Source organism: Salvelinus fontinalis, chromosome 28, assembly GCF_029448725.1.
Source record: "Salvelinus fontinalis isolate EN_2023a chromosome 28, ASM2944872v1, whole genome shotgun sequence".
Taxonomy (NCBI): domain Eukaryota; kingdom Metazoa; phylum Chordata; class Actinopteri; order Salmoniformes; family Salmonidae; genus Salvelinus; species Salvelinus fontinalis.
In genome coordinates, this window is record NC_074692.1 from 14247178 (window position 1) to 14261103 (window position 13926).

At 41.1% G+C, this 13926-nt stretch overlaps 1 protein-coding gene across 2 annotated transcripts in view; it reads right to left on the reverse strand.

The window, feature by feature from the left end:
- si:dkeyp-14d3.1 (transmembrane protein 132C) overlaps positions 1-13926 on the reverse strand; it is a 223031-nt gene that overhangs the window by 179908 nt on the left and 29197 nt on the right. The window contains exon 2 of one of the 2 annotated variants that reach the window (XM_055886730.1): positions 1681-2566. In XM_055886730.1, the coding sequence (XP_055742705.1) occupies positions 1681-2566 (886 nt within the window). Of the gene's footprint in view, positions 1-1680; positions 2570-13926 lie in introns of both variants that reach the window. The other variant, XM_055886729.1, reaches the window with a different exon arrangement.

Below are 13926 nucleotides of genomic sequence, written 5' to 3' on the forward strand. Positions count from 1 at the left end.
CCTCAAGTAATACATTTGGGCCAGATAACTCACACTGGAATCAGCTCAATATCCACATCTAAGCCATAAGTAATACTGCCGAAGGCGGCACAGACTCGGGCCACATGACGTCGGCCGAGTCTGACTCTCAGCCAAGTGCCCGACTCTCAGCCGGAATCGGCCCAGATCCACTGTGCTATCTATTTGCACCTTGCAGCTAGCCAGTAGAGGCTGGTAATCACAAAGTACACCACTGCTACTAAATAGAAACACCACAGGCTATTAAGTCTCTGAGGCCAATTTTGACGCTTAATAAATCAGGTGAAAAACTAGGATTATTTATAGTTTCTGAATTAAAAACTTGCCATTACCTCATCTCACCAGAATAAATATTTGGTGATTAAATGTTACATCCTAGTTTTCATTAGGTTATGATTTTGATTTCATGTGGAAGTTAAATTTCTGAGAGATATATTCAACATCAAATAGGAAAAATAGGATAGGACATTTATGACAACATTTATGATAACTTGTCCTCTATTTCCATTGTTTAAGATGAGAAAAGTGTAACTAACTTCAACCCAGCTAGCAGAGTGGATCTGGTCCGATTCCGTCTGGGCACTCGGCTGAGAGTCAAACTCGGCCGACATCATGTGGCCCGAGTCTGGGTCGCATTTGGCAGTATTACATATGGCTAGGATGCGGGGATTGAGCGCGGGCCAATTCCGGTGTGAGTTATCTGGCCCAAATTTATTACTTGGGGCTCGGGCCGATTGGGGCTACTCTCTGGCCGGGAGGTGACGCACAATTGTCCCAGTGTCGTCCGAGTTAGGGGAGGGTTTGGCTGGCCGGGATGTCCTTGTTAAATTTGCATTGGGACGCTTCTGGAGGGATTCTGGTAAGATGCCGGCAAAGTCGGCTGAATTCCGGTAGACGGAAACGGCCGATGTACTTGGGCCGATTCTGGGCAGTCATTCTTTTTGATTCTGGGCTGAGTCCGACACACGATTCCAGGCCAATTCAATCAGTTCCGGCCCCCCAGAAGAGGGCCGCTTCTGGGCCGATTCCTCATTGCTAGCTGGGTCAGCATTCCCATTCACCTTAGCAGCAAACAATCGGATCAGTCAGTTGGCTTGTTTTCATTTACACAGGTTGACAAATTGGCTTGACCCCTAGTCACAGCATCTCTTATGGTTTATAAATGTTCTCAACCAGCGTGATTAAGATCAGGCTAACAGTGATTACGCTAATGGGAATGCATTTTAATTAATGACATCCTCATTTGCATTGTGTGTTAATTATCAAATTCACTTAGTCTCATCTGCACATTCTAATTAGTACCTACAGCTTCATTGAATTTGACTATTTATCTTAGAGAAAGATACTACACTCCCTGTTTTTGCTGAGTTACATAAGCTTGGCTAAACTGAGTAAAGTAACTTTAATTTTGGAGACAGCAAAAACACTGAGATTACAAATAAATCAGGACTAACAGCCTAGCTGCCAAACATTACAAATGCCCTACAATCCTTGGCAAACAATCTGGGTTTACTAATTTAATTACAACTAGGGTGTACTGCAGAAAGTTAATTAAAAAATGTATTCACTCTAATACAGCATTGCAGAGACACAATATATGAAGATAAGCACTGGTCTAATGAGCAACCTTTAATATAAGACTATGCTTATGTATTGGCTTACCTTAGGGTGAACATTTCCACAGGAGAGAAGGCCGAGGCAGTGATGAAGGCGGAGACAGTGTCCCTCTGCCTCATGGGCGTGGTCGGCACCATGACCAGGAAGTTACTATCCAGCCTGTGTTCAGTTAAGGCCAGGGCGGCAGGGCTCTGGTACAGACGCACACTGCCGATCCTCTTCATTGGGGTGGAGGTGGATGAGCCAAATAGACCCTCCTGATCCGAGCGGATGGAGTTGCCTTTCCGGGCTTCCTCCGAGTGGCACTCCCCTGCCTCTGTTGACTGTAACATGTAGTAGAGCTCCACTGTGGTCCCCTCGGCCAGCTCTATGGTCCTCTGGCGCCCAGGCACCACGCTGGGGGGGCTGAACCAGCCGGCCAGGGGCTCCAGCTCAGCCACACACAGCCCCAGCTCCCCCTTCAGCTGGCAGGTGCCACGCACCTCCTGGGTCTCGTGGAAGGCAAACATGCGTACGCAGGGCAGCTTGTCGATGGCGCTGTAGTCATCCCAGTCCCTGCCCGCCACGTAGAACAGCACCTGGACCCTGGGGTTGGACAGGTAGATCCTGTCCTGGATGATGAAAGTCTGCACCTTCCAGTTGAAGGTGAACATGGAGGAGGCCACAAAGGCCCAAGGGTTCTGGATGAGCTCCAGGGTGACAGGCTGCTCCACAGAGAGGGGGCCATAGCTGGCGTTTACTGAGGGCATGCTGCGGGCCTGGTAGATGAAGAAGGGCTCTGTCCGCGACAGCTGGCTGGAGTTCCTCATGAACTCCTGGTTGGCCTCTTTCAGGAAGAAAGCAGACTCTGCGTTGATCACTTGGTAGTTGACAGGCAAGTAGGTGGGGATGGATGAAAACCTCTGCAATCCCTCCAATACTCGACAGTCTGCTACTGGAAGACAGAAAAGAAGAGCCGAGTCAGGACAAGCTCAGTCAGTGCTCACTTGTTGTACATCCTGTACATTTCCTCTAAAGCTTCCCTCCAGTAAAAGTAGAATGGCTGTACTGACAGCCATTTGGAGCGGAGCTTACTGTACCAGAGAGAACTGATAAAACTACACACAGACAGCAGAGAAGACACTGAGTAATGTAATCTGCGGTCATGCCTAAAATTAGGCCTACATTACAATACATTACATTATGGTGTAGGTGTATTTCATGGTGTATGGTTATTGTGATGTTTTGATATTAAAAAGGGGTCAAGACCATTGCACATTTCAGTACTATTTATTTTCTCATATATATAAATATATACAGTTGAAGTCAGAAGTTAACATACACCTTAGCCAAATAAATTTAGTTTAAATGTTTCACAATTCCTGACGTTTAATCCTAGTAAAAATTCCCCGTCTTAGGTCAGTTAGGATCACCACTTTATTTTAAGAATGTGAAATGTCAGAATAATAGGAGAGAAAATGATTTATTTCAGCTTTTATTTTAATCACATTCCCAGTGGGTCAGAAGTGTACATACACTCAATTAGTATTTGGTAGCTTTGCCTTTAAATTGTTTAACTTTGGTCAAACGTTTCAGGTAGCTTTCCACAGGCTTCCCACAATAAGCTGGGTGAATTTTTGCCCATTCCTCCTGACAGAGCTGGTGTAACTGAGTCAGGTTTGTAGGCCTCCTTGCTCGCACACGCATTTTCAGTTCTGCCCACAAATTTTCTATAGTACTGAGGTCAGGGTCAGCCACTCCAATACCTTGACTTTGTTGTCCTTAAGACATTTTGCCACACCTTTGGAAGTATGCTTGGGGTCATTGTCCATTTGTTTATACTTGCGTACTATTGTTTGTACAGATGAACGTGGTACCTTCAGGCGTTTGGTAATTGCTCCCAAGGATGAACCAGACTTGTGGAGGTCTACAATTTTTTTTATGAGGTCTTGGTTTATTTATTTGAGTTACCCATGATGTCAAGCAAAGAGGCACTGAGTTTGAAGGTAGGCTTTGAAATGCAGCCAGATGTACACCTCAAATTGACTCAAATTATGTTAATTAGCCTAATACTATCAGAAGCTTCTAAAGCCATGACATCAATTTCTGGAATTTCCCAAGCTGTTTAACAGCTCAGTCAACTTAGTGTATGTACATTTCTGACCCACTGGAATTGTGATACAGTGAATTATAAGTGAAATAATCTGTCTGTAAAAAATTATTTGGAAATATTACTTGTGTCATGCACAAAGTAGATACCCTAACCAACTTGCCAAAACTATAGTTTGCTAACAAGAAATTTGTTGAGTGGTTGAAAAACAAGCTTTATTGACTCCAATCTAAGTGTATGTAAACTTCCGACTTCAAATATATATAAATATAATACCGGTCAAAAGTTTTAGAACACCTACTCATTCAAGTGTTTTTATTTATTTTTACCATTTTCTACATTGTAGAATCGTAGTGAAGACATCAAAACTATGAAATAACACATATGGAATCATGTAGTAACCGAAAAAGTAGACACACTTGATGACAGCTTTGCCCACTCTTGGCATTCTCTCAAACAGCTTCACCTGGAATGCTTTTTCAACAGTCTTGAAGGTGTTCCCACATATGCTCAGCATATGCCTTTCCTTTACTCTGCGTTCCGACATATCCCAAACCATCTCAATTGGGTTGAGGTCGGGGGAATATTGAGGCCAGGTCATCTGATGCAGCACTCCACTCTAATTCTTGCATTCCAGGTGACTACACTTAACCAGCATGGCTACCACAGCATTCTTTAGTGATACGCCATCCCATCTAGTTTGGGCTTAGTGGGACTATCATTTGTTTTTCAACAAGCCAATGACCCAAAACACACTTCCAGAATGTGTAAGGGTTATTTGACCAAGAAGGAGAGTGATGCAGTGCTGTTTCAGATGACCTAGCTTCCACAATAATCCGACCTCAACCCAATTGAGATGGTTTGGGGTGAGTTGGACCACAGAGTGAAGAAAAAGCAGCCAACAAGTGCTCAGCATATGTGGGAACTCCTTCAAAACTGTTGGGAAAGCATTCCTCATGAAGCTGGTTGAGAGAATGCCAAGCTGTCATCAAGGCAAAAGGGTGGCTACTTTGAAGAATCTTAATTATTAAAAAATGTTTTGATTTGTTTCACACTTTTTTGCTTACTACATGATTCCATTTGTGTTATTACATAGTTATGATGTCTTCACTATTATTCTACAATATATACAATTCATGAAGAGCTCAGGTATCCTCATCATATTGCAACTAATATCAAAGATAACTAAAAGTGGCCTACAATCCACAATTTTTTATATAATACGTACATTAACGTATGAATGAATGTAATCACTGTATTAATACTTTTAACACACACATTTCAATTATGTGAAGATTAATCACAAATACTCTGGTCTGATAAAGTGTGTTAATTTTCATGTGGAGTAATCTTGAGTTGTTTCTGGTGGGCCATTGCTAACAGGTCTCACTCCATGGTGGCCTGTGTGATGAGTGAGAAAACATTACATGTGCAAATAGGTGTTAATCACCCAAAGAGTGGGCTATGACCTTCCTCTCAAGAGCAATCTGCTGTGTGATTGCTTACTATTCCCTCCCTCCCTGCCTCCCTCCCTGCCTCCCTAAACACCACACTCCCATCTTAGACCCAGCCTTGTAAATCAATGTCCCGACAATTTACAAATCAGGCAGGGATTTGTGATTCATAGTGCCCACTTGACCTCGTCCCTGTCTGTCCCATGGAGGCCTCCACATCTGAAGGGCAACGCAAGCATTTCGCTATACCCGCATTAACATCTGCTAAACATGTGTGTGACAAATAAAATGTGATTTGATTTGACAACACTCTCTCACTCTGCCCAGCCCAATCACCCCAGAGATCACTATGTATCATTAACATCTTCACTCAAGCATCACTTAGCTCCTTCAAAGTAAACACCAGCACTCATAAGGGGCTTTTACAACAGAGGACAGAAACCATTGAAAAATACTATACCGCAGTGTAGTTTGTAATTTAAGAAGCATTGTTGCTGATGGTAAGATAGTACAAAGACACTGACAAATGAAAAGCTTGATAGTCCAGCAAGAGCAATACAAGACAGAACAATCAGGAACAATAAGACAAAGTCTTATCCTCTGCAGTCCCATGGTGACAATGTTTTTACTTGCATCTCAGGGGCGGTCTCAATCCAGCATGCCTTCTAAGACAAAGCACTCACTCCAAAAGCCTTAGCATTTTTTTAATGTCTCGACTATAATGAGATTTATCGTTTGTGCTTTCCAGATGACATAACATTCTTGAGAAGGAATGAAATGTCCCTATGTGCCTCACATACAGTATATAGGCTAAATGAAACCCTACAAAGTACAAGTATACACCTTTAAGAATGGGATCACTATTATCTTCTTAAAGATTTTTTTTAAAGTCAGTAAAATGTATTCCCTTGTTCAAGCTGTCAAGTGGCTATTTTCTAACAGTTAGGCAATTTTCTAACCGTGAATGACAGATACGATACACTGCACAGACAACATTTTAGCATCTATGGAGTCAACAAATCTATTAATGGAAGGTTGGCTGATTTCGTTATAATTTCTGTGAGGCCCATTCTAGCCTTGTGAACATTTGATACAAAAGAAAGAAGAAACTGGAAGAAATGAATGAACGATGTGTGTAATTACAAATAAGGAAAGTATTCACACCTCTTGACTTTTTCCACATTTTCTTGTGTTACAACCTGAATTTAAATAGATTCTATTTAGATTTGGTGTCATTGGCCTACACACAATACCCGATAATGTCAAAGTGGAATTATGTTTTAACAAATTTTTACAAATGAATTAAAAACGAATAGCTGAAATCTCTTGAGTCAATAAGTATTTAAACCCTTTGATATGGCAAGCCGAAATAAGTTCAGGAGTTGAAATTTCCATAACAAGTCACATAATAAGTTGCATGAATCACTCTGCCTGCATTAATAGTGTTTAACATGCTTTTTGAATGACTACCTCATCTCTGTAACCCACACATACAAGTATCTGTATAGTCCCTCAGTTGCGCAGGTTATTTCAAACAAAGATTCAACCACAAAGACCAGTGATATTTTCGGCTGTGTTTCTGTATAAGTACTTTGTGACATCTGCTGATGTAAAAAGGGCTTTTTAAATACATTTGACTGACTGATTGATTGGCAAGGGAGTTTTATTTTGAATAACAAGAAACGGAATAGAACTAAGCACAGGCTAAATCATAGAGAAAACCTGGTTCAGTCTGCTTTCCAACAGACACTGGGTAACAAATGTACCTTGCAGCAGGACAATAACCTAACACACAAGGCCAAATATACACTGGAGTTGCATACCAAGACGGCATTGAATGTTCCTGAGTGGCCTAGTTACAGTTTTCACTTACACTGAGCATACTAAACATTAGGAACACCTTCCTTATAGTGAGTTGCTTCCCACAGTTGTGTCAAGTTGGCTGGAGGTCCTTTTGGTGGTGGACCATTATTGATACATACAGGAAACTGTTGAGCATAAAAACCCAGCAGCATTGGGGTTCTTGACACAAACCGGTGTGCTTGGCACCTACTACCATATCCCGAATACTACCATATTCCATAGGTTACTGTAGCCTACTGATGAAGTTCCATAGGTTACTGTAGCCTACTGATGAAGTTCCATAGGTTACTGTAGCCTACTGATGAAGTTCCATAGGTTACTGTAGCCTACTGATGAAGTTCCATAGGTTACTGTAGCCTACTGATGAAGTTCCATAGGTTACTGTAGCGTACTGATGAAGTTACATAGGTTACTGTAGCCTACTGATGAAGTTCCATAGGTTACTGTAGCCTACTGATGAAGTTCCATAGGTTACTGTAGCCTACTGATGAAGTTCCATAGGTTACTGTAGCGTACTGATGAAGTTCCATAGGTTACTGTAGCCTACTGATGAAGTTCCATAGGTTACTGTAGCCTACTGATGAAGTTACATAGGTTACTGTAGCCTACTGATGAAGTTCCATAGGTTACTGTAGCCCACTGATGAAGTCCCATAGGTTACTGTAGCCTACTGATGAAGTTCCATAGGTTACTGTAGCCTACTGATGAAGTTCCATAGGTTACTGTAGCCTACTGATGAAGTTCCATAGGTTACTGTAGCCTACTGATGAAGTTCCATAGGTTACTGTAACCTACTGATGAAGTTCCATAGGTTACTGTAGCCTACTGATGAAGTTACATAGGTTACTGTAGCCTACTGATGAAGTTCCATAGGTTACTGTAGCGTACTGATGAAGTTACATAGGTTACTGTAGCCTACTGATGAAGTTCCATAGGTTACTGTAGCCTACTGATGAAGTTCCATAGGTTACTGTAGCCTACTGATGAAGTTCCATAGGTTACTGTAGCGTACTGATGAAGTTCCATAGGTTACTGTAGCCTACTGATGAAGTTCCATAGGTTACTGTAGCGTACTGATGAAGTTCCATAGGTTACTGTAGCCTACTGATGAAGTTCCATAGGTTACTGTAGCCTACTGATGAAGTTCCATAGGTTACTGTAGCCTACTGATGAAGTTACACAGGTTACTGTAGCCTACTGATGAAGTTCCATAGGTTACTGTAGCCTACTGATGAAGTTCCATAGGTTACTGTAGCCTACTGATGAAGTTCCATAGGTTACTGTAGCCTACTGATGAAGTTCCATAGGTTACTGTAGCCTACTGATGAAGTTCCATAGGTTACTGTAGCGTACTGATGAAGTTACATAGGTTACTGTAGCCTACTGATGAAGTTCCATAGGTTACTTTAGCCTACTGATGAAGTTCCATAGGTTACTGTAGCGTACTGATGAAGTTCCATAGGTTACTGTAGCCTACTGATGAAGTTCCATAGGTTACTGTAGCCTACTGATGAAGTTCCATAGGTTACTGTAGCCTACTGATGAAGTTCCATAGGTTACTGTAGCCTACTGATGAAGTTCCATAGGTTACTGTAACCTACTGATGAAGTTCCATAGGTTACTGTAGCCTACTGATGAAGTTACATAGGTTACTGTAGCCTACTGATGAAGTTCCATAGGTTACTGTAGCGTACTGATGAAGTTACATAGGTTACTGTAGCCTACTGATGAAGTTCCATAGGTTACTGTAGCCTACTGATGAAGTTCCATAGGTTACTGTAGCCTACTGATGAAGTTCCATAGGTTACTGTAGCGTACTGATGAAGTTCCATAGGTTACTGTAGCCTACTGATGAAGTTCCATAGGTTACTCTAGCCTACTGATGAAGTTCCATAGGTTACTGTAGCCTACTGATGAAGTTCCATAGGTTACTGTAGCTTACTGATGAAGTTCCATAGGTTACTGTAGCCTACTGATGAAGTTCCATAGGTTACTGTAGCCTACTGATGAAGTTCCATAGGTTACTGTAGCCTACTGATGAAGTTCCATAGGTTACTGTAGCCTACTGATGAAGTTACACAGGTTACTGTAGCCTACTGATGAAGTTCCATAGGTTACTGTAGCCTACTGATGCAGTTCCATAGGTTACTGTAGTGTACTGATGAAGTTATAGGTTACTGTAGTGTACTGATGAAGTTACTGTAGTGTACTGATGAATTTACATAGGTTACTGTAGTGTACTGATGAAGTTACAGGCGTAATTCAGAAATTAGGGAGAAATGTTTAATTAGAGAAGAAAATGGATTGACTTTTTGAAGGATACTATAGTTATCACTTTTCACGTTGGATTTATTAACTACAAAAAGGTAAGACATATTTTCAATTGTTGTGCTGCTCTGCACACTCAAGCTTGTTTCCTCTGGTCCGGTGTTAAACCAACTCGAAAAGACATTAAAAGTTCCTCCATAAAGCCGGTCCTCCATACTGTAGGCATAATTCTGTTGACCTAATTCAGATAATGCATGCCATAACTAGATGCACAGCGCTTCAACGGAAGCTTCATCTTCTCTCCTCAACCTCAAAATTTCAGATGCATCTCACGTCCTACACTGTGACAGCACAGTGTGTGTGTGTGTGTTTGTCTTTCATTATGATTAAACCATGCTGTTACGGCAAAATACAATTTTCTCTTAACGACTTTCCTATACAGATTAAATTGCTTAACCGCTCCACAGCAAGCTTCTCTATCCACACTGATTGGTGAAGTAATTTAATGTCGAGCTTAACGTAAACAAAAATTATATTTCAGAAGTTTAAAAAGGCACAGACGGAACAATATGAACCTGTACTTTTGGGGGTTTGAACTGGTTCAGAACTTGATTTTGCTGGTCGGAACAGTGGAACATATTGAAAAAAACAACGGTTCAGAAGTAAACAATGGAAAGTTATTTTGATTCCAACCCCTGGTGAAAATATTGTACATTCCACGTGTGCAAACCTCTTACAGACTTAACCAGCCAGATTCACAAATGTAATCGCTGCCAAAGGTGATTTTAACATTTTCAATACATTTGTAAAAATGTATAAAAACATATTTTCACTTCGTCATTATGGGGTATTGTGTGCAACACAACAACATGTGGAATAAGTCAAGGAGTATGAATACTTTCTGAAAGCACTTTAATATAAAATAACAAACACATACAGATCATATAACAACAAACACTTCAACATTTGAATCTGTTTGTGACGGAATGTAGTAGTGTGATTTCTGAACTTAGAGGACATACGTTTACAGGGGGGAAAGGAAGGCTATGTATAAATCATGGCAACTTTTTGAATTCCATTCAAAGAACCAGCAACCGATGGAACCCATGTGCACACTCAATCTACGAATAAAGAATAATGACGAACTTCCTTTGTAAGGCAACCTTGTAGAAAGACAAACCCTGCCTATGCTCATTCTGAAATAATATGGTGAAGATAGAGGAACTGACTTAAGTAATCAATGACGTTTGAATTGTTTGTTTACAACAAATAGACAACGCATTGAATTTGTTTTTACATCAGAAAATAATGCTCAAACCTTTTACACAAATGCTTTTTTCATTTGTATCTTTCAAAAAGCAGCTTGAAGCCACAAAACTTTAAGTAGGTATGTGGTAGAGTAACTGCAGCATAATCCAAGGTACAATATGCTTATACCTGCAAACAACTGTGAGATCCATTTCCCAGACTTTGAATATTTGTATGCAAATCTCTAATGCAATCAGTCTCTGGAATTGGCTCTGAATTTACCTTAAAATAAACTTCCATCAAGAGAACTTTAAACCCAAATCCACAGTAATAAAGAGTCAGCAGTGTTTGGAATTGAAATAAATAAGATATATGTATAAAGCATATAAATATCTTGAGGGTTACTGAAATCTCTATATGCTCCCAGTTGTGTCCTGAGGTGAAGGAAGTGGACTGGGGACCACAGTATTGTAATCTTTAGTCTCTTTCAAACCTTTCAGTATCTCATTCGATGTTGTGCTCCTAAAAGGAGAAATAGGGCATAACATGGTATGACGTTTTTTGTAGAAATCATTGTGCCCACTTCACCTGCAGTAAACTGAGGTTTTACTAATGTCCAGACAGACATGGGCCAGAAAGGCCAGCATGTCGGTCAGTGTCCCTCCTCCGAGTCACCAACCTGCCTGCTGTACCAGGATCATCTTGATTTTAATCAGAAATACGATACAGCATTATGCTGATTCAAAGTTAAATAGGTTCATTTTCTTTATCGTAGACAACACATTCAGGCACTTATCAGTGAATGTATGGCAGTTGTGTATTTTCCTAACATATTTTCTAGTCAGTGTTATTAGCAAGAAATGGACTAATCATCACATAAACATTATCATAGTACAGCGTTCTAAAGGAGCGACCATAAGAAGCAAAAGCATGCAAATCATGGTGAGTCTGCATGTTTCTGTTAGAGCGGGACCACTCCAAACACTTTTGAGGCATTTCTTCTCTTCCGAGAAGAGCTGACCACTCGTTCTGCTGTCAGTATGGGGATGGGCGTGGGGAGAACTACACAATGTTTGAGCTGTTATGACAGATAGACTGGCAGGTGGACAGTGTGCAGCAGATCCCAGGCAGAACCAGGTAGTCAGAGCTCCAGACTAACCAAGCAGCACTCCTCATCCACACATGCTCAGCAGTGCTATCACACAGGCTCCAGACCAGTGTGTGTGTACAGCTGAAGTAGGACTGACAGAGCGGGCAGGAAAGAGCAGCAGCCTTCACACATGGATGAGGCTGGGTAAATGACTGGCCACTCGAGAGGACACCAGCACTAGAGACAATGTTTCTGCTGCCCTCTACCTTGTCTAATGATATGGGTGTCCACTGGAGCTGCCTGCCTTCTTGCTCCTTGCAAAGGTCAACAAGACAGTATGATTCGTATGCCTAATGCAGAGCCAAAAATGAGAGAGTGGGAGACAAAAGTTTAACAGCACAGAATGAACATTTTGCAAAGAGAAAGAACTCCACAAGATAAACGTAAAGAGAAATGTCAGGGAAAAAGCAAAAGGATCTGACAGAAACAAACAGAGGGGAGGAGCTCTCTGTAATTAATAAGAGCATGGCTATAATTGTTGACTTTGACAGTTTCTCACTCCTCTCTTCTTCTCCTCTCCCTGGGCATGTACCTCTCTCTGACCCCTCTGACTCCCACAGTCCCATGTACCTCTCTCTGACCCCTCTGACTCCCACAGTCCCATGTATCTCTCTCTGACCCCTCTGACTCCAACAGGCCCAAGGCCTGACTTTACTTCTAATGGGACATTCCTTAAATATAAAGAATGACAGAAAGCTCTCTCTTCCCTATGCATTACCCGCAACGTATTTATCATCATATCTAATTAAGAAGGGTTATTGAATTTGTGTCCAAGCGTCAAGAATAATAAATCCAGTTGTTGTTTTTTCAAATAGAATTTGAGGATGATTTACTGTGTTGTTGAGTCACCAAGAAATGTAAGAAAGTGGAAAAGGCACTAGTGGATGAATCAATACACAATATAATATATTACTTTCTGCTTGTTTACAGTGCCTTCAGAAAGTATTCATACCCCTTATTACACATTTTGTTGTGTTACAGACTCAATTCGAAATGGATAAACATTTACATTTTAGTCATTTAGCAGACGTTCTTATCCAGAGCGACTTACAGTAGAGTGCATACATTTTATTACATTTTACATACTGAGACAAGGATATCCCTACCGGCCAAACCCTCCCTAACCCGGACGACGCTATGCCAATTGTGCGTCGCCCCACGGACCTCCCGGTTGCGGCCGGCTGCGACAGAGCCTGGGCGCGAACCCAGCCCAGCCTGGGCGCGAACCCAGAGACTCTGGTGGCACAGCTAGCACTGCGATGCAGTGCCCTAGACCACTGTGCCACCTGGGAGGATAAAAAAAGTGTTCTTTACCCATCTACACAAAATACCCCATAATGACAAAGTGAAAACATGTTTTTAGAAATGTTAGCAAATGTATTGAAAATGAAATACAGAAAGATCTCATTTACATAAGTATTCACACCCCTGAGTCTGCCAAAGGTGCTTGTAGAAGCATATGGATAATAGATAATGGATCTAAATGGATAAGTCTAAGAGCTTTCTACACCTGGATTGCGCAATATTTGCCCATTATTCTTTAAAAAAAAAAATTCAATCTTTCTCGTATTGGTTGTTGATCATTGCTAGACAACCATTTTTAGGTCTTTCCATAGATTTTCAAGTAGATTTAAGTCAAAACTGTAACTCGGCCACTCAGGAACATTCACTTTCTTCTTGGTAAGCAACTCCAGTGTAGATTTGGCCTTGTGTTTTAGGTTATTGTCCTGCTGAAAGGTGAATTAATCTCCCAGTGTCTGGTGGAAAGCAGACAATCAGGTTTTCTAGGATTTTGCCTGTGCTTAGCTCCATTTTGTTCCTTTTTTATCCTGAAAAACTCCCCAGTGCATAACAAAGCATACTCATAACATGATGCCGCCACCACTATACTTGAACATATGGAGAGTGATACTTAGTAACGTGTTGTATTGGATTTGCTCCAAACATAACACATTGTACTCAGGACAAAAAGTTCATTGCTTTGCCACATTTTTTGCAGTATTACTTTAGTGCCTTGTTGCAAACAGGATGCATGTTTTGGAATATGTTCATTTTGCACAGGCTTCCTTTTTTTTCACTCTGTCAGTTAGGTTAGTATTGTGGAGTAACTACAATGTTGTTGATCCATCCTCAGTTTTCTCCTATCACAGCCATTAAACTCTGTAACTGTTTTAAAGTCACTATTGGCCTAATGGTGAAATCCCTGAGCAGTTTATTCC